Source organism: Misgurnus anguillicaudatus, chromosome 12, assembly GCF_027580225.2.
Source record: "Misgurnus anguillicaudatus chromosome 12, ASM2758022v2, whole genome shotgun sequence".
Classification (NCBI taxonomy): Eukaryota; Metazoa; Chordata; class Actinopteri; order Cypriniformes; family Cobitidae; genus Misgurnus; species Misgurnus anguillicaudatus.
Window position 1 is genome coordinate 31,564,401 of NC_073348.2, and position 19,962 is coordinate 31,584,362.

The 19,962-nt window shown below is 40.0% G+C and overlaps 1 protein-coding gene across 9 annotated transcripts in view; it reads right to left on the reverse strand.

Annotated features, from left to right (window-relative positions):
- Positions 1-19,962, reverse strand: part of cux1a (cut-like homeobox 1a) — a 130,600-nt gene that overhangs the window by 12,693 nt on the left and 97,945 nt on the right. For 4 of the 9 annotated variants that reach the window (XM_073874380.1, XM_073874375.1, XM_055208185.2 and 1 more), the window contains 10 exons: positions 19,456-19,514; positions 18,357-18,405; positions 16,234-16,324; positions 14,507-15,235; positions 12,435-12,515; positions 11,246-11,347; positions 9,124-9,210; positions 8,014-8,474; positions 6,375-6,707; positions 5,956-6,115 (listed from right to left, as the gene is read on the reverse strand). In XM_073874380.1, coding sequence (XP_073730481.1) covers positions 5,956-6,115; positions 6,375-6,707; positions 8,014-8,474; positions 9,124-9,210; positions 11,246-11,347; positions 12,435-12,515; positions 14,507-15,235; positions 16,234-16,324; positions 18,357-18,405; positions 19,456-19,514 — 2,152 coding nt within the window. The remainder of the gene's footprint in view (positions 1-5,955; positions 6,116-6,374; positions 6,708-8,013; positions 8,475-9,123; positions 9,211-11,245; positions 11,348-12,434; positions 12,516-14,506; positions 15,236-16,233; positions 16,325-18,356; positions 18,406-19,455; positions 19,515-19,962) is intronic. The other 5 variants (XM_073874376.1, XM_073874382.1, XM_073874377.1 and 2 more) reach the window with 3 other exon arrangements.

Genomic DNA, 19,962 nt, shown 5'->3' on the forward strand with positions numbered 1-19,962 from the left:
CAAGCGTGTGCGAGAGAGAAAAGAGGAGGGGTGGCCACATCTGGACGCACAGCTGGTTAATGCAGCTACGCGTGTGGCCGCGCACACACACACAACGAGCGGGAATAAGCGGCACAAATATCAAAGCTCACATCTGTCCGGCCCTAATTGTGATGCATGATGGGATTGCGTCTCATATGCACACAACAGGTCGTACATCCGAGGCCTAAAACCATTCGAACGAGGCATTCTCACCAGACTGGCGCACTTTAATCTTAACAGGATTCCGATTGGACGATAGCAAGGACGGGCTGACATTCAGAAAGGATCTGCAGAGACTGATGAGGGGTCATAGATTGCTCTTCATCTCACACACACACACAATGCTCCAAAGATGTACACACACCTATGCGTACACAGACACACACACCCTGGAGGAGAGCTTGTTTTAGCCCGGTTGAGTGTGCCGTCCTAATGAGGGTCAGGTAATATACAGGACACTTGCCAGAGGACAACAGACATTTTAGGGAAGGACACTACGTGGATCAACGTTGCAACTACGCATTATTTAAGGGGATAGTTTAGACTGATCTCATGAGAGTTTGAAACTATTTAGCGTATAAAAAATACGACAAATACATTCGATTATTACAAAAAAAGAATGTCCCATCAAAAGACAAATTATTTTCATTCAATACCGCTATTTTCCGCATGGCTTAGCTTTGGTCTCAATTTTTCTATTTAAAGCAATAGCAGACCCTCCTCTCTCTATAAATCATCATTTTGAGGTGTATATTATACATAGTTTAACCTAAATCAGTCTTTAGCATCGAAAACAGTTTTTTTAAACCAGGATGTTTCTCCCGTCGCAACGTTTGCAGGTTTTTTCCGCTGAGGTGCATTAGCTCAGTGCTAAGTGCTGCGTGCTGAAAGCCGTGAGGCGCAGAATAGGGCAGCTGGAAGAAAGGAACCCATTACAGACCTCTAAAGCTCGGCCCATTATTGAGCCTGCTGTTCAGATTATCTAGCAAATCGGTCAAGCCTGGCCAGTTCATTTAAACACACTTTCAGCCCAAACATCCACATTGCCATTGTACTTAATGAGTACTGAATGAATGTGTGTGCTAAAGTATAACATTATGTTATATATTATATTTCCTTACGTTATATAGATGGCATTAAAGGAGTAGTTCACTCAAAAAAGAAAAATCCCTCATTATTTACACTCTCATGCCATCCCAGACATATGTGACTTGGTTTCTTTAGTTCAGAACCCAAACAAATACTTTACCTTGACATTTACATTCGCTTGTAATAGTTGTGTATGAAAATATTTGGTTGAACTACTCCTTTAACTGGAATAAAAATAGTTTTTTTTCCTGTTTTCTGACTGAATACTAACCACACATCACACACAAAGTTGTTTTTAGTTTTTTAACTTTTTGTATGCGATATTTGTGTAACAAGTAGGGCTGGGCATAGATTAATCTAGTACAAAATAAAAGCATAATATATGAGTTTGTGATGTGTGTAAATATTATGTATATTTAAACACACACATACATATATACACATTTAAGAAATGTTTTTTTTAAATATCTTTTTTTATTTATATATAATTTAGAATATATAAAAATATAAATATATATTAAGTTTAATCAACTTTCTTGACTAGTTAGTAGTTGCTATAAATGATAAAAATAAAGAATTTAAGTTATTTCAACTTTTTCGTCATTTATAGCAACTCTTCACTAGTTAAGTAAGGAGATATTTGTAAATTCAAGTGATGGATCCTACCTTAGATCCTCACATGCAGAACGTTTTTATTATTGTGTTTTTTTAGTTTATTCCCAACCATTTATTTACATAATCATCATCATAATCATTTTATAATCATTAGTTATCCATATAATTGTTTATTTGATTATTCAATATATGTTTATTATTATCCATTTCATTATTATCATTATATTATTGTTTATTCATTTATTCATTCATCATTATATTTCTATATTTTATTGTTTATTCATTATATTTCTATATTTTATATGTCTTATCAATTTCATGGTTGTTCAGTCTTATATTTGTGAAGTCTCATGAGCGGTCCTGCTTGTGTTCTCTAGCTATGATCGATCAACCTCTTAACTGACAGAAGCCTGTTAAATGATTAAATTGATATTTTCTGACATGATCTGGCGTCCGAGGGTGGATCGTAAATATTTTGTCTGGTGTGGAGACCTGATCTAACAAGTGCAACAATGAATTTTACAGTGTAGTAAAAATACAGATAATTTAATAATACAGAAATTAAATAAAATAGTAAAAAATAAATTAAATGCAGAATTGTAGAACTAACTATGAGGCGAACAAAAGCTAAGTTGAAATTGAATGAAATATACAAATGAAATGAAAATAAAAATGTAAAATACCTTATAACATCTAAAACAACCAGCGCACAATCATAACGTCCTTTTAAATTCACCCTCGCTTGAATCAAACAAGAACGCAGTCTGACATTTACATTCACATTCAAGCTAACAGTCTCGTTTCCGAACTCGATAATTTTCTGTTTCATTTCTTTACCCACCTTTTGCTTCTCCAGCTGAACTCATCATAATAACGTATATATTACTCGACTTAATTTGCGGTAAAAATGACAGAGAAAGGCTTTTTTAAGTAGGACAGCGAGCAAGTGCTATTCATCATAATCGGCCCCGCACTCACACGCACAGCTTGACTCCCATTTATCATTCCATCGGCTGATTATTTGCATATTAATCAGGCACTGGAGCATGATGGTGCGGCGCGCAGCCAGTCACAGAGGAGGAGAGGCGGGTAATTATCATATATCCCCGCACTGATGGGCTAATTGATTACAACAGCTCAAGGAGGCCCTTGAGAGAGCCCAGGGGGCCTTTCTCTGAATGGCCCCTATGAGACGGCCCCTCCTCCATTCACTCCGTACCAATTTAACCCAAGCGCACACCTCCCTCCCGACAGCTTTTCTTCAAATCCAGGTCAATGCGAGTATATAAATTGATGATGGCTAATAAACAGCGTAACGGGGTTTAAAAAGGACCTGAATTGTAAAATAATGCAAACTAGGGGTGTACATTTTCTGGAATAAAGTCGCAGCTTGACTATTTTTTTTTAAAGGGGACATTTTTATAAATAAATCTTTGGTTTCTCCAGAGTACGTATGTGAAGTTTTAGCTGAAAATATCATATAGATAATTTATTATATCATGTTAAAATTGACACTTTGTAGGTGTGAGCAAAAATGTGCCTCTTTGGGTGTCCTTTAAAATGCAAATGAGCTGATCTCTGCACCAAATGACAGCGTCGTGGCTGGACAGTGCAGATCAAGGGGAGGCATTATCCTCTTCTGACATCACAGGGGGAGCCAAATTTCAATGAGCTATTTTTTCACATGCTTGCAGAGAATGGTTTACCAAAACTAAGTTACTGGGTTCATCTTTTATACATTTTCTAGGTTGATAGAAGCACTGGGAACCCAATTAAAGCACTTAAACATGGAAAAAGTCAGATTTTCATGATATGTCCCCTTTAAGCTTTGGGTCTTTCCGAGCCCCACAAGGTTTTATAGATGTTTGAAGACCTGTTCACACAAAGGACGATAACTATAAAGATTGAAAAATTATAGAGAATAGTGGCCTCCACACTGCAATTATAACAATAAAGATACAGATGAACAATATCGTTTTGATTTATAAGTGGATAAAGTGAATAATAAAACATTGACATGCAATCAAAATCCATTTACATTTTAAGATCTATAATTGCAGCACACAGACGTTATGTATCTTTTGGGGTTCTTGATGTAAACGGGCAATTACACATATATTTTAAAGGGATAGTTTACCCAAAAATGAAAATTCTGTCATCATCTACTCACTCATGTTTTTCTAAACCTGTATAAGTTTCTTTACTCTGTTAAACACAAAAGAAGATATTTTAATAAATGATGGGGGCTGATGGTATCCATTGACTTCCAAAGTATTTGTTTTTCCTACTATGGAAGTCAGTGGGTACCGTCAACTGTGTGGTTACCATTCAGGGTTTTCCACACCTTAGTTAACTCAAAATTCAAGGACCTTTCAAGGACCTTTCCATGTCCAATACCCTCAAATTCAAGGACTAAATATGGGGACACGTTATGAGGGAACTCGCGCTGCGTCACTGCGGTGACACTTTGGGGACACTTCCAGGGATAAGTGCGTCTGAATGTGTATATCAAATTCAACCAATGGTGAGGCTTAACGACAAAGACAGGGTGACGCAGGAGCCAGGAAGTATATCACTATCTGAAATATTGCCAAAGACGGCATTACAGGGACGCAGGAAGTATGGCAAGGGAGACGCAGCGTCTCGTTCCCTTCTCAAGAAACAACAGTTACATACGTAACCTAAGATGTTTTCATGTGTCAAACACAACTATGTAAAAAACATTTTGGTATGAATCAACATTCGCATACAGAAGATATAAGCATTTAAAGTGAACAGTTTAGCACGTGTGATGAAATTTTATGATATTCTCCTACACTACACAGGGAATAATATTGATTTTTTTCCCCCTGAAAACTTCTTGCATAAAATAGATTCAAGCACTTTTAATGACCTGTATCTATGTATGTATATTTTCAAAATCGTCCCAGGGCCTTGAATTTCCCCCCAGATTCACAAACTTTCAAGAATTTCAAGGACCCGTGGGAACCCTGATCATTATTCTTTAAAAAAAATCATCTTTGTGTTAAACACAATTTATACGGGTTTAGAACAACAAAAGGCTGAATAAATGATGACAGAAGTTTCATTTTTAAGTGAACTAAGGCATTTGTTTTAATCCATAACACTAAGATAAAAGTAATTCCGATGCTTGTCTTGGTAAACACCACTAAAAATTTTCTAGCACTCCGATAAACATCTAAGACTTACTTAACTATAGCTTTCTAACTTAATGACTACATGCTAAAAGTGTGTCTACACAAAGTATTATTCAGCATGCATTTAGTCATGAGTAATTTAAATTCTCCCACTGTAAGGCCGAGTCAAACCTGGCTGAACTACAGAAGAATAACAGAGATTTGGTTCACCGTTAGTTGTTTATTTAAGCCAGGCTTAAACCAGCATCAGTCAAACTTTTAGGGGAATGTTACTGTTAGCATTTTCTGGAAAAGCCGTATATTAATCATGCAGATATTATCATCATGAAACTACATTACACCTCATCACAAGTGACACATATCAGAGTGAAACTGGTTATTCAAAATGAAAAAAGTCAATTTAATTTTAATTTCATATTGACAGATGAAACTATAAGACGTCTAGCAAGTTTCGTGCAAATGGGCTGTGTACCACCCGCCCTCCTTCCTGTGTTACTTTCAGCGTTATATTATTTCAAAATGATTTTAAACTAAAATTGGCCGGGAGTAACAGAGGTGACTGGAGTGCATTTTCAAAATCTCATGCTTGCCTAACAATAAGAGCGCTTAAATGAATGGTGGCTTTGACATCGACTCAGGATGTGAGGAGTAAAACCAAGAAACCAAAGCCACAGCAGAACTTTCTTTCATATCCGTCTTGAGCCACTATGTGTTTCATATTTACGTGTCCTAGCGTGCTTTGTACTACGATATGAAATCACACTATTGCTCGATGTATGGCTACGTTCACACAGGCTTCTTTCATTTCGTTTTTTGAAGTGTTAACACATACAGTCACTTTGAAAGGTGAGAAAACTGATTATGAGCCTTGTGTAATTATTACATTGGGTCCATTATTAGAATTTAGCATTTACAGTAATTGTCCCATTGAATAAATCCATTAAATTTAACCATATTAAACCTACTTAATTTCATCTATTTAACAACTTAACTGTTGAATAATTAAAAATAAATAAATAAATGAAAAAAAATGTAATGGTAAATATAACTGTAAAGAGCACCCGGGTGTTACCTTGTGTCTGTCCGGGCATAGGCATCAGAGATTGGCCCAACTCTCCATTCAGCCATAACTGCATGCGTATAAAGGGCTCTCTTCCTTTCTGCGTGAGTTTGCTCCAGTGCTTTGGCCGAGAGAGCATGTCGCTCACACTCCCCTGAGAGAGACCCAACACCTGCAACCCGCATACACACACACATCCACACATATGGGGATACGGTACATCAGATTCAGAGAAAAACAGCTTTGAAACAAATATGAAGATATTTTATGATGCAACAAGGAGAAAGATGCAGCTGATATTACAGACTCGCACATTTGCATGCAATCTAAAAAGCGCAAGCAATCGAAAGCCTCGACCGAATGCAAATCATTCCTGAGGGAATGATGGATGAGTAATCGATGCAAGCGGATCTAATCTGAAAATCACTGACCTTCTCTCCGAAGATCCGCTGGCAGATGCCGTTCTTGGCCAGCTTGTCTTTGACCTGCTGTGTGAGATCCACAGTGTCTACTTCCTGGTACATGTAGTACTCGTATTGTTCGGGCGTGAGAGGGGGCACCACGGGTTTGGCGACTTTGGGGAGGTTCAGCAGGGGCGAAGAGGAGGGCAGTGGGCTGCTCTGAGGGGTCTCGCTGCCGCTGGGCATCTGCAGACTGAGCTCAGAGCTCTGGGAGTATGGAGACTCCGCGCTGGGCCAGTCCTTCCAGTAATCCAGAGATGAGGCCGGAGCCACGGGTGCAGTGCTGCCCAGCCGAGGAAGCTTCTGGTGGGGTTAAGAGTAACAGGGTTGGGGGAGACAGATGGTAAGTAATAAGTATCTGTATGTAAGAAGTTAAACTCTAAAAAGTTTATTACTTAAGGTAAGGTTACATTACTTTAACTCTTTTTTTTTTAAGTAATATTTTTTGGCTATTTTTGCCTTTATTTTACAGTGAGTAAGGAGAGGACAGGAAAGGAAAGTACAGGGAGGAGAGAGGGGTATGGGATCAGCAAATGACCACGAGTCGGGAATCGAACTTGGGTCTCCGAAAATGCGAAAGCACCACATGTCGGAGCGCTGCCCACTACACCATCGGCTCCGACACATTACTTTAACTCTTAAGGGGATCACAGTAAAGTCATATAAGATAGTGATGACTTGTTGGTTTAAAACTATAACCTTGCATTTACATTTATGCATCACAATCTAAACATTTTAGTGGTATGTATGTTCCCTGGTGATCGAACCTATGACCTTTTCAGGGTTCCCACACCTTAGTTAACTTTAAATTCAAGGACCTTTCAAGGACTTTTCATGTCCAATACCCTCAAATTCAAGGACTTAATATGGGGACACATTTCAAGTGAGAGCAGGGTTACATTGTGTTACCTTTTAAGATACATTGTTACAGTTCCCTTTCGAGGGAACTCGCGCTGCGTCACTGCGGTGACACTTTAGGGACGCCTCCAGGGGTAAGTGTGTCTGAATGTGTATATCAAATGTAACTAATGGTGAGGCTTAACGACAAAGACAGGGTGACATGGGAGCCAGGAAGTATATCGCTATCTGAAATATTGCCAGAGACGGCATTACAGGAACGCAGGAAGTATGGCAAGGAAGAAGCAGCGTCTCGTTCCCTTCTCAGGGAACAACAGTTGCATACGTTACCCGAGACGTTTTCATTTGTCAAACACAACTATGCAAAAAAGCATTTTGGTATGAATCATTTAAACATTTGCATACAGAAGATATAAGCATTTAAAGCGAACAGTTTAGCACGTGTGCTTAAAAAGTCTAGAATTGTTATGATATTATACAACACAATACAGGGAATAATATGGATTTTTTCCCAGAAAACTTGGATAAAATAGATTCAAGCACTTTCAATGACCTGTATCTATGTATGTATATTTTCAAAAACTTCCCAGGGCCTTAAATCCCCCCCCCCCCCCGATTCACAAACTTTCAAGGATTTTAAGGAACCGTGGGAACCCTGCCTTTTGAGCAGCTAAAGCAATGCACTACCATTGAGCTTCATGTCAGGCAAGGTACAACACCACATAAAAAATATCTTAATAATGCACTGTACCTCCTTGCTATCCTCTTGATTGTGGCCGTCTTCGCTAACAGACGGTTGCCCGCTTCCACGGCGCTCCGACAGACCAGAACTCCACCAATGTTCCCGCCAAGAACCTCCACCCACACCGCTTCCACTCTCGGACAGACGTCCAAGTTTGGGAAATCCATCCAGCCCCTCTGACACGGCCACCTCACCCATCTCCTTTTTGACCCCGGTGTGAAAGTCCAGGAGAGGGGAACTGGAGGGCTTTTTTAAAGACTGAGCCATTGAGGTGTAAGGTAGGGAAGAGAGCGGGGACCCCAGGAGCTTGGAGCCCAGGAGCGAGAGATCTGTCGGAGCCATGGAGCTGGCCTTGAGAACCGGCTCCAGAGCCACCTGCTGGGCCTCCATCTCTCTCCGAGCCTGTTCTAGGATGGAACGAATGTTGTCGTCCGAATTGCTGGAGGAGGACGGAGGCTGAGAACTGTCAACTGCAGGAACAGAGGACAATGTGAGCGATCACAAACAGTTGGTTTGTTTACAAAATAATGAACGTTGCCTGTGAAAACCAAGCTAAAGTCATTTTTTGATATTTATTGTTTTGTACATAAAATCATCAGATAATATTACCTTGATATCTTTAATATTGAGTGAGTAAGATCATGCCAAATATTGAATTCAATTATTTAAATGCAAACATTCGATTATAAGACTTTAGCTTCGATTTCACAGACAGGGTCACAAAATTTTTGAGTGTGGGTGAGTAAATAATCAGTTTTTTATTTGGGGTGTTAAGTAATTCTTTAACGGGTATCAGTGAATATCCCTGCCCCTATAATAATTTGGGATGAATTATAATTTTGTGTTTTTGATGTGTTAACAGTAAATACACCTCAAGTCAATCAAAACACAACGTGCAGACAAAAACGTCCGTTTTATTTATATTCAAATTGTAAAGGATATCTCAACAAGTGCACCTACACAGGTTTTCTCATTGATGTATATATTAAACATACATCAGCCATAAATCCCTGCGTCTCAGACTGATTTATGACAGTGAGGAGTTCATTGGAAACAGTGCTCTTGGCGTAGAGAGAACAATCTGGGGGAAAACTTTTAACAGACGGCACAAAACCTCACCAAGTCTTAGACTGTGTGCATATATTTGGAAATAGCTTCCCGACCCTCTGTGGTAACCTGATCGCCGTTGCCTCTCCCCCACGCCGTCTGCAGTGGCAGGTGGGGAAGAGACAGTTAGATTAATTCTGTTACACAAGCTTGGACAGGAAAAGGTAAAGGGGGAAACACTTCTAAGTATGTTATTGACTGGTATAGCAATATGTTTGTGATAGTGGTTGGGCAAAAGTTGCATTGTTATAGAGTGCCGCAGGAAGTTAGCGGGACACTGGTTCTCACTGGTTCTCGAAAGCCCAATAATTTTTCACATAGACTTTTGGATTAGTGTAAAAAATAAGCTCTGTTTAAAAAATAAATAAAGACTGATAAGATAAAGATTGTATGCATTTTGAAGTGTAAATGCGTTTACTAGAAATATATAAAGACAAATTTTAACTTTAAAATTCATTAAAGTTGTGTTCATCTGTGAAGACTAGCTGGAAAAAACATGTAAGTTTCATAAACTTTTGTTAAACACATAGCTTATTTTTTCGATATCCAAAAGTCTATGGGAAAAATAAATGTGAGGGAATCAGCGTCCTGCTAACTTCCGGGTCGGCTTACAAAAACATGTCATTCCCGGCACTCTATTGAAAAATATCACAGATTTTATTAGATTTACAACCAAGATTTCCTAAAAAAAAATGCAATGGCTTCCAAAATATTAACTTTGTAATTTAATGCATCAGCTTGATCTGCAAGACTGTACGGCTTATTTCACACATCTTGCATCTGCGTCCTTTTCATTTTGGTTCCCATATAAACTGGTAACGGCCTTTTCATTGCACACATAATCATTTGTGAAAATTTACTTATCTACTGTTTGTCTTATTCGATCGAGTTACACAAAAGCAGTACTTTTTTATATAACATCCAGACAATTTATCTAGTTCATAGCTGGGCGATTCTCGCGAAATTAGACTTATGAGGTGTCATGAAACATTTTGATAAAAAAGTAAATGCTATCAAAATAAGAAGCATACCGTTACAAACATCTCTTCATGTACTATTTTTTACATGATTTCAAATGACATACAAACCAATTTTGTTGTTTTTTCCACATTTAAAAGGAAAATGTTCATTACCGCAACGTGTCCATGACTGGATTTGGGTTCTGTGACATGGAAATATTTATAATTAAAAAATCTAAAAAATTAAAAGCTTCAGTGCATGTTATACTATAAACATTTACAGTAAAGAAACATGCAGTATTTGGTGATCATTGGTAAATGTAGAGACAATATAAGGAATATAAATGTATCCAAAATCAATTTTCTCATCCTCCGCAACAATTTTAAATCATTGTTTAAGCCCTCAATGAACTAACATTTTCCACAGAAAAAAATTTGTTGGAAGGGGCATAATTGACTGTGACACTCAGGATGGCTACCAGGTAAGCAGTTCTTATTTTTTTTTCTCCAGATAAAAGTTAAATTTTGTTTGTCAAAATACCTAGACAACTTTTTAGTTCTCATTACCGAAACATGAGTATGGAAATGCATATATTTAATGTAATATCATGTTGCGGTAATGATAATTTTTGATAATGATAATAAAAAAATGTAAATAGTTCTATAAAAAATATGTTTTAAATCCTCTAAAAATAATGGTTATAGCAAGTTCAGACCTTAATCTTATATGTGCAAAGAAAATTGGCTTCGAGGGCTTTTACATTTTTTTAATGCTGGACACCTAAATCTGGAATTCATGAGAATCACCCAGATACTTTTGTCCATTTAGGCACATTTAATTAATGATCATTTCTATGTACATGTGCCCCTCCCCTTATGTAAATTAGATTTCATGATCATCAAGTTTATAACAGCTGTCAATGGCCCGCTAACTACAACAAATCATTTTTTCAGTGTTCGAATACAGACATCTCTATTTAAAGCTCTGTTACCCAGCAGAATCGCTGTGTGTGTGAAAGCTTAACGGCTTGCTGTCGCAGATGCTAGATGTGTGAAACAGGAGTTCAGTTGACAATAGTGAAACTTATTCTACAGGAAATAGAAATAGGGGAAGTGACAAACATACGCGAAGGGCTTTGGCCCTCCGTGATTTCCTGGGGAGGAACGCGACTCACCTGCTTTCTGCACCTGTAACTCTCTTTTGGCCTGCTCCAAGATGGACTTTATAGCTTCGTCCGAGCCGGTCTCAGGTGTGCGGATCCGCGTGGTGATGTTACCTGTAAAGAAAAGAGAGATTTGTAGTACAAAACAGATCAAAGACAGTATACTAAAACAATACTGCTATTTTTGTTAATGATTCTGCATGGTGAAGCAAGAGATCAAATGCAAGCCAACAATGAATCACTGTTATTTGATCAAAATGCAAACTACGTTTAATGATACAGAATTATAAAGCCAAAATCAAACTATACCACCGCACATATCGGCACCTGCACTACCCCTGGCTACAGTCAAACTTCCCGAAACCTTTTCCTGTCCTCTAAAGTCAACACAACAAAGGATCCGCAAGATTTGGACACAGTCCACGAGAAACAACCGGGCTCATTTGGAAGTATCATTAGATGGGTCGGCTCAATAATAATAAATACAGACAGCAAGAGAGGAAGGAAAAAGTGCCCTCCATCCAAGCAATGGGCAGAAGGGCAAGGTCAGAGTCACTGGTGTGTGAGGAGAGCAGCTGGACGTGTGTGCGAGGTGGAAGTAATGCTCTCTCGCCCTCTCTCTCTCTCTCCCTCACACACACCGAGTGGCCAGCCACCCACAGCGCTACCCTAAGGGAGATTTAACCACCAGTGTTACTGTGGTGGCACTGTGGATCAGCCTAAAGGATTGTGCCACACACACACACACACACACACACACATATACAAACACATTCGGACCACAAAATAACAGGACAGAGTTTTCAAGGACCTCCGTGATGGAAAGTTACACAGTGAACACTGATTTAGGCTTGATAACATTCAAAAAAGTTTTCCACCGATGCATGAAGCCAAAAGTTGAGATGTAGCACAGATATAGCATTTATTGTAAACAGCTGTCTTTGGAATAAGACTGTTTTAAAGGTACAGTTCATCCAAAAATGAATACATACTTTGTAAAGATACAAAGAAATATTGACTTTTATCGTATGGAAAAGCTTAGAAAGATAATTATTGGTGAACTGTTCCTTTAAATTCAAGTCACTTGTTTTGCAACAGATTCCAGGCCAGAGATCGAGAAGAAACAGACCAGCACAACAAAAACACACAGACACAGCGGATCTGACACTCGTAAGACGAGAGGGAAGGGCGAGAGACAGACCTGGCCGCGTGGAGCCTTCCGAGCCGGTTCTTCGCTTCGGAACGTCCTGAAACACTCGGCTCAGGTTCTGGCCTGGGTTCTCTGTTGGAAAACAAGTGGCGGAAGATAGAAATAAAAAGTAAGACCAAGCCCTAAACGTCTGCTGTCATTTGTCCAATCATCTCACATCACAATCAGTGTTGAAAACACTGTAATGCTTTTGAATACCGTTTGCTAAAACTAAACCCATATCGACCTAGCCTGACCCTAAAAAGAAAGCCACCTGCGGCCCGCAGAACTCACTGAAGTGATTATTTCGATGTTAATGTGCTCCTTTAGCCCGGGACTTTGATGTGAATGAATGGGTTTTAAGGCTCTTACAAAGTTCATACTCCCATGGGAGACCACAAGCCGACGCTATGGAGGCAGCCAGCCAGACCAGACTCCCTTGAAGATCTTCCAAACCGGTGTGCAGACGCACGGCTAGCACAGTCAGCCTTTTTTCAGGCCGATTCGAAACTACTGCCTCACAGCTAGACTGAACAAACGTAAACTCGGCTGAACGAGGCATTTAGGATTTGCAGCCAACTGCCCTCGTACGCGAGCGCTCGCGCTCATGCCGGGCTCGGTCGTGATTTGTTCGCTCTAGCTGTGAAGCAGAGACTCGAGGAAAAACATAATGTGCGTGAACCCCTGCTGAACTTCCTCGAAGTCCGTAGGCCGCGGTGTATGAAAGAGCAGACCGCAAAATTTGAGCTCTCATCAGAGCGACACGCCGCCTGTTCCAACAGAGTACTAATAATACGATTTCTATCAGTGTCTCTCATACTGTAAATACCTTAAACATACACAAAAAATATATAAAGGATAAGGGGCCGATCACACCAAACGCGTTTATGGCAGTGGCCATTTTTCAATGATTTTCTATGGACAGTGACCATTACGTGCGCTGTTTAGGTGAACGCAAAATTGTGAAAAGTGCAATAGAAATACATTTTAATTAAATTAAAGCTATCAGAAGGATATACAGTTGCCAATTGTATGTAACAAAATTTTATTATTAATTATATGAATGTGACCCACTGTTTTTTGCAATTTACAGTTTTTACATAAAATCATCCTACGTTAATGTAATGTAACGAACATTCTGTGAAAATATAACTTCGATATCTTTATCAGTGATGTCATTTCAAATATTGAATTCAATGACTGAAATCAAGCTTTGATGCTCCTAATCTCATCCTTTCAATTACAGGGTCACAAATGATAAACTATTTTAAAGGGACATTCCACTTTTTTTGATAATATGCTTATTTTCCAGCTTCCCTACAGTTAAACATTTGATTCTTACCATCTCGAAATCCATTCAGCCGATCTCCAGGTCTGGCGCTAGCACTTTTAGCATAGCCTAGCACAATCCACTGAATCCGACCAGACCATCAGCATCGCGCCAAAAAACAACCAAAGAGTTTTGCAGCAGCCGAAAATAGTCCCCTTGGTTACTTTCAATGGTTGGGACTATTTTCGGGCAGTGCGCAATATCACTACGCCTGCTGCAGCCATGTTACATCAGCAAAGTCCTTGATTATTATGCTAAAAAGTTAAGAGTATAGTTCCTAGACAAATCTGCTTAGAAAATCGCAACTTTTAATTTTCTGTTGGTCTTAGTGCACGATGTGACTGCGGAATAGTCAAGTTTTAAATAGGAAAAATATTGAATCTATTTGGTTATTTTTAGCGTGATGCTAATGGTCTAATCAGATTCAATGGATTATGCTAAGCTATGCTAAAAGTGCAAGCGCCAGACCCGGAGATCAGCTGGGTGGATTCCAGGGCGGTGAGAATCGAATGTTTAACTCTAGGGGAGCTGGAAAATGAGCATATTTTAAAAAAGTGGAATGTCCCTTTAAGCAACTGATTAAAAACTACAATATTCTTGTATCTCAAATGCGAGAAAGCATTAGTGTGGCCATGCTTAAGTTACTTATAAGGGGACTTTGATGCAGTGCTCAAATAAATGTGCATTGGGAGATCCTCTACGATTATGGCTCCAATAACAGGGTTAATTATTTTCCTTAAGCTCTGTTACTGACCTCTCTGCCTGCCCTGGATGCTCCTAAGCGCCAGGATGTTCTGCTCATCCGACAGGAAGTGCTTCATCTTGTGAAAGGGCTCTTTGCCGCGAATAGTCAGCTTGCTCCAGGGTTTGGGTCGGGCTAGGATCTCGCTGACCGAACCTTGGGAGAGACCCAGCACGTAATGACCGAACACGCGCTGGCCGATGTTGTGTTTGATCAGCTGCTCCTTGACCTGTCGTGCTATCTCAGCCGTGTCCATTTCCTCCCCTTCCGACGTGCTGCCCGCGCCCTCCGATTGGCTGGGGGACGGCGCCATTCCGTTCACTTCCGGGCTGCCCGCCGACTGAGGGGGCAGGGGGCTGGAGAGAGAGTTGGTCGTAGCGTAATGGGGCGGTCCGAACAGCACGGAGCTCGGAGAGGGGTCTTGGAGGGCTTTGGTGTAGATGGTTTGCATGAGCTGCCTCTGAAGAAGAGAGTTGAGTGCCATTTTGCCGGCCAGCGGGGGGAACGTGGCGCCCACGCTTGCTATTCCAGGGGTGAAGAAGTCTGGCCCGATGCCCGTAGGGGAGAAGGGGTGTGTACCGTTGGCACTGGCAGCAGATTCAGAGGTAGCGGTGCCCGTCCTCATCAACAGCTGAGGGGAGGGCGGAGGGGGAGACCCCTGAAGCGTGGTGGGGACCGGAGTGGCAGGAAGACGCTGATGGTTTTCCACTGTAGTTTCTTTACTTTTGCGACCCAGCGCTCCTACGAAACGGATTAAACACATATTAAAGCTAACTTAAGTGCATACAACAGTAAAAAAGCCAACGTCTTATGGGTGATTCACATGGTACGCGGCAACCGCAAGTGTCTAATGTATTTTCAATAGAAGACGTGCAAAAATGTTACATTTTGAAAAAGAGCAGTGAACACTTTTATGCATGCTTCATGAAAACCAATGTGTGTGTGTGTTTGCCGAAGGCTGACATTTAATGCTGATCTTCTCTGAGGTCTCTAGACTAGCAGGCATGTCCAGAGATATGAGCACAGGCAACTGCGTGGGCTACCTGTTCACGCTGTGGGGACGCTTCACTGCAAAGACTCGTGGGTGCCAGTACGGTTATCCTTTTTGCAATGACAAAACACTTCTGCTGTGTGCACTTTCATAACAATACAGCCACTTATCAACGGTGGCAAAATCAATATCCAGTGCAATTCAATTCTGTTGGCCATCAGACACAAATACAGACTTGCTCATCTATCGGTGTCATAAAATCTCATTTGAAATGCTAAGTAAATGTATGATCTCTGTAAGGGTGTCTAGAGGTGCTCTGTAATGACATTTGCAACCACATATGCACAAAGCGTGGCGGAAAGGGCAGGAAAAGCAAAATAAGGCCTAATTATCACATTGGTCTCCGCTAGCTGTTCTGGATTTATGCAAGCCCCAGGTGACCTGATCTCCTACAAGCCAAAACCATACACGTTGCTGCCGCTAGTAAAGGATGAACTGACCCTAACAACGAGGATGCGTCAAACCCAACTCATCACTATCAAGATTATCTGTTGCGATATTTTTCTTGTGGCGAAATACAATTGTACAGAGTTGAAAGTTTTATTAGGTCAGGTTGCGTGTACTAGCGCATGTTACAGTAGATTAATGTAGGTGTCGGGGAAAAGAATCGATACAGAAGCACGGTTAGTTTGTGTAAGATGAAGTATGGCTAGTTCCAAGCAAATGACACAGGATGCTGGGTACTCACCGCTGAAGTCACTGTTGACCAATCGCTTCACAGCACTGTCTGACAGCTGACTGTGGTCCTTCCCCGTCAGCAACATCTCCAACGGCTTGTCCTGAGAGCGTGAGAGAGAAAAAAACAATACGTTTTTTTAATTTATGGATTTAATAAAAAATGCATGAATGCACATTTCCGCCTAAAATTTATAAATTCAAAAGGTCCCCAGGGAACACAAATAAATGTACAGACTGAATGCACTGTTATGCCCAGTTCAGACTGCATGTTTTTCGAACTAGTCGGGTCACAGATCTGGGGTAGCGTTCAGTCGTCGCTGTTTTTTTTAGACTGCATGATGGATTGGCGACAGGGTTTCACAGTGCATGACTTTACGATAAGAAGAATCGGCGACAACTTTGTCCCGGTCATCTCACAACCAAAACGCACGCGAGAGGTGACAAGGAAACAACGCGAGGTCACGCATGCAAGATCTGAGTTCTTACGTGAGACTGGGATTATTATTAAAAATGGTAGCCCGCAAGAAGCTTACCATACAAATTGCATGTGCGCTCATTTGCAGCAGAAAGAAGAAAAAAAATTAAAAGATTATGAAGGAGGAAATGATTAGGGATACTCCTCCCCGAACTTCCATCTGCCCTGTATGTTGCTCTCTCATTGGCTGTAGTTCTTTTCAGTCAAAACACATTTCACGCGGCATGATTTTGAATTGCCGACAGGTCTAGATTTCTAGCATGCCAGATATCTCACGGTTGTCGGAGACTCGTCTGCGATTCTCTTAGATCACATCTTTGATAATTCGCAAGCATCGATTTGCCTGTTTCGGGCATTTGTCTGCAATTTCTCAAAACCTGTCAGGGCTAAAATTGTGCAGTCTGAACTCGGCATTAGTTGTTTTGGATAAAAACATCTGCCAAATGCATGAATGCAAATGTAAAAGCAAATTCATGCATGTCTGTAAATATGAACAAATATAAAAACGAGAGTGGGTGATTAAACCAGTAGAAACGTGTCAACCGTAAAGATTTTGTACTATCGTCTCTATCGAGGTTACACACTCACATCACATTGCTGCGGGCATGTCAAGAAAACTATTTAAAATGTGATTTTAGCTGTTGAAATTAGGGCCAATCGAGTAATCGTTTTTTTAAAATGTAGTCGAGTTTCTCAAAGAGCAGAATCGATTTATTTCTTTCATATTTATTTCCGCAAACATTAAATGTAAGATTAAAGTTAATCTAATTACTATTACTCTTTTTTGCCTTGCGCGATGTTACCAAGGAGCGAGCCTGTCATTCATTTATTCAGTGTTTAAAATGGCGGTTTCAGGTGCGTCATCAACGTTAAAAAGTCAGCATTATGGAAGCATTTTAGATTTCTCAAGCAAAATGACGGCGATAGTGTTGTGGCTTTTAATTTCTTTTTATTAATTACCCACTTGTAAACTGCTGTTCACTGTTCTTTTTTATTAATATAGTATTTGTATTAAATCTATATTCATTGAGTTGAATCAAGAATCGAATATAAAAACCGACCTGAGAACCGGAATCGGCAATTGAAATCAAATCGACTTGATAGCTTGAGAATCGAAATCGAATCGATCTGGAACATCTGAATCGATACCCAGCCCTAGTTGAAAACAAATACAAAAGATATGCGCGCATTGTTTCTGTGTAAGAGAGATCTGCATAAGCCGAGCATCCTCTGCTCATTTAGCTTAGAGGATGAGCATTTGCATGAGCATTTTTGCACCTTTATTGGCCTTAAATACACATATGCGTCAAAATGCCCATCTTGGAAATCTGGACTTCGTCTTAATGGGGAAGTTACATATTGCTCCTGTTTGTCATGTTAAACAACGTTAAACAATTCATGTTAAACAAACATAAGTGAGAAAAAACCTCATCTATAAACACAATCACTATAAATAGTACATTTAGTACATGAAATAGTACATTTAGAAAAATTGGAAATAATCTTAAAGTGGTCTCTTAACTTCTCCGCGGCTATATATATATATATATATCATGATATAATATTTTGGTCCTATCACCCACCCCTAAATGCTACTTTATCATTTACAAAACAATCAACAATTCAAATCACAAATCAGTTGAAGTTTATTCTCTCACCTGTGCTGAAGGATGTTCTGATGAATTGTGCTCCATTGATTTGAGGTTGCTGGTGAGATTAAAAAGTATTTCAGCTTAACAAAGCCAACATGCAAAACATAACGCATCTGAAAATCTGAAACAGTTTCTATTGCAGGTTAAGAACCGAACACATCTTGCTTCAATAATGGATCACTCCAATTCCTGTGATGCCTACAATTACGTTACCCAAATTAACCTGTGTGCCTATTTGCGCTCTACCCGCCTCTGATTATCTGTGGATTAAACTCAAAACGATAAAAACATTCATTATATTACAGTGGAATGTACCCCGAGATCAAACTATCAATACTGTATACATTCCATAAAGTGCTTTTTGGATTTTAGCTTCCAATTGGGAATATTACGGCAGAGTTATGCAATGACAGCCAGGCATCTCCTAAAGTAGCAAAAAAAGGAACGGTTGAGCCAAAAACGCACGCATCAGTCAATTGGGTTATCGCCGATCATGCAAACTATGCTAAACTTCTCATTACAGTCGTGGCTGGAGATGAAACAGGCCACTCCGACAACAACCGCCCCTAATCCGCTTTTCTTAAATATAAGATCCAATACTCCTTGCATACCTAAGGTTCTTTGCAGTAATCTTCGTTTTGATTAATAAATCCAGAGTAAAATTTCTCTTCTTAAAATATTAAAAAGTCCACATATGCTTTTGGTCTCCCGACAGACCCGTGCCGAGGAGCCTGGCAAACTCAGTGGCTCAAATCTTTGCCGGCTGAACTATATCAGATCATATTCTGTAAGTCTAACCGTAAAGTTCAAGACCACCAGGTAGTGAGAACTCATAGTTCAAGCCCTCCAGCAAACCAAATTCAGTAAGACCTGGCATTATGTGTGCAGGACTTCATAAAAGCAGTAGATAAAGGTTAAAAATGGTCTGAGGGGGTTGATACTGTATGAGGTCCAAAATGATGTCAACTAAACCAATGCTTATTTTAAGCGCGTAAGAGTCGATTCGTGGTATTACGCACTTGACTGCGTTAAAATAATGCTAATGATGTTAAAGTGTTCCTGTAAATTTAAATGAGAAGACAGAATTAGCTCTTCGGTCTCTTACCAGAGCTCTCGTTTGATCTCCTCATAGTCTGCCTGGTCTTGAAGCTTTTCTTCCAGTTGCTATGGGGGGAAAAAACAATACTTAACAATACAAAAAATGCAGAAATTGTGCAATATTGTGCATTGATCGACTGTTCTTTAGATATCAGAATCAGCCAAAAAAATTTGACCAGCAGTTGTCTATGCTTATATATGTCAAAAAGTGTGCATCCTTTGATTTGACCGTTCATAAATGAATCTCACTGTGCTGCACTAAAAGCTCACAAAGGCAGATCAGAGCGGTCACACTTCATGAAATTCAGCTCAGTCTCCCGTCATCCAACCGGCTGTCACTCAATCTCTAAACAGTCACCATTCAGGTCACATGTAACATTTAAAGTCCTGTCCTCCTGCAGCTGAGGGGAAGTGATATTGCTGTTGCCACGAGCACGACCGTTCGCTTTATGCAACATGAAAGGACGAGTTAAAACAGTCTGTGTCTGGAGCCTAGTGTTTATGTAGCTTCAGA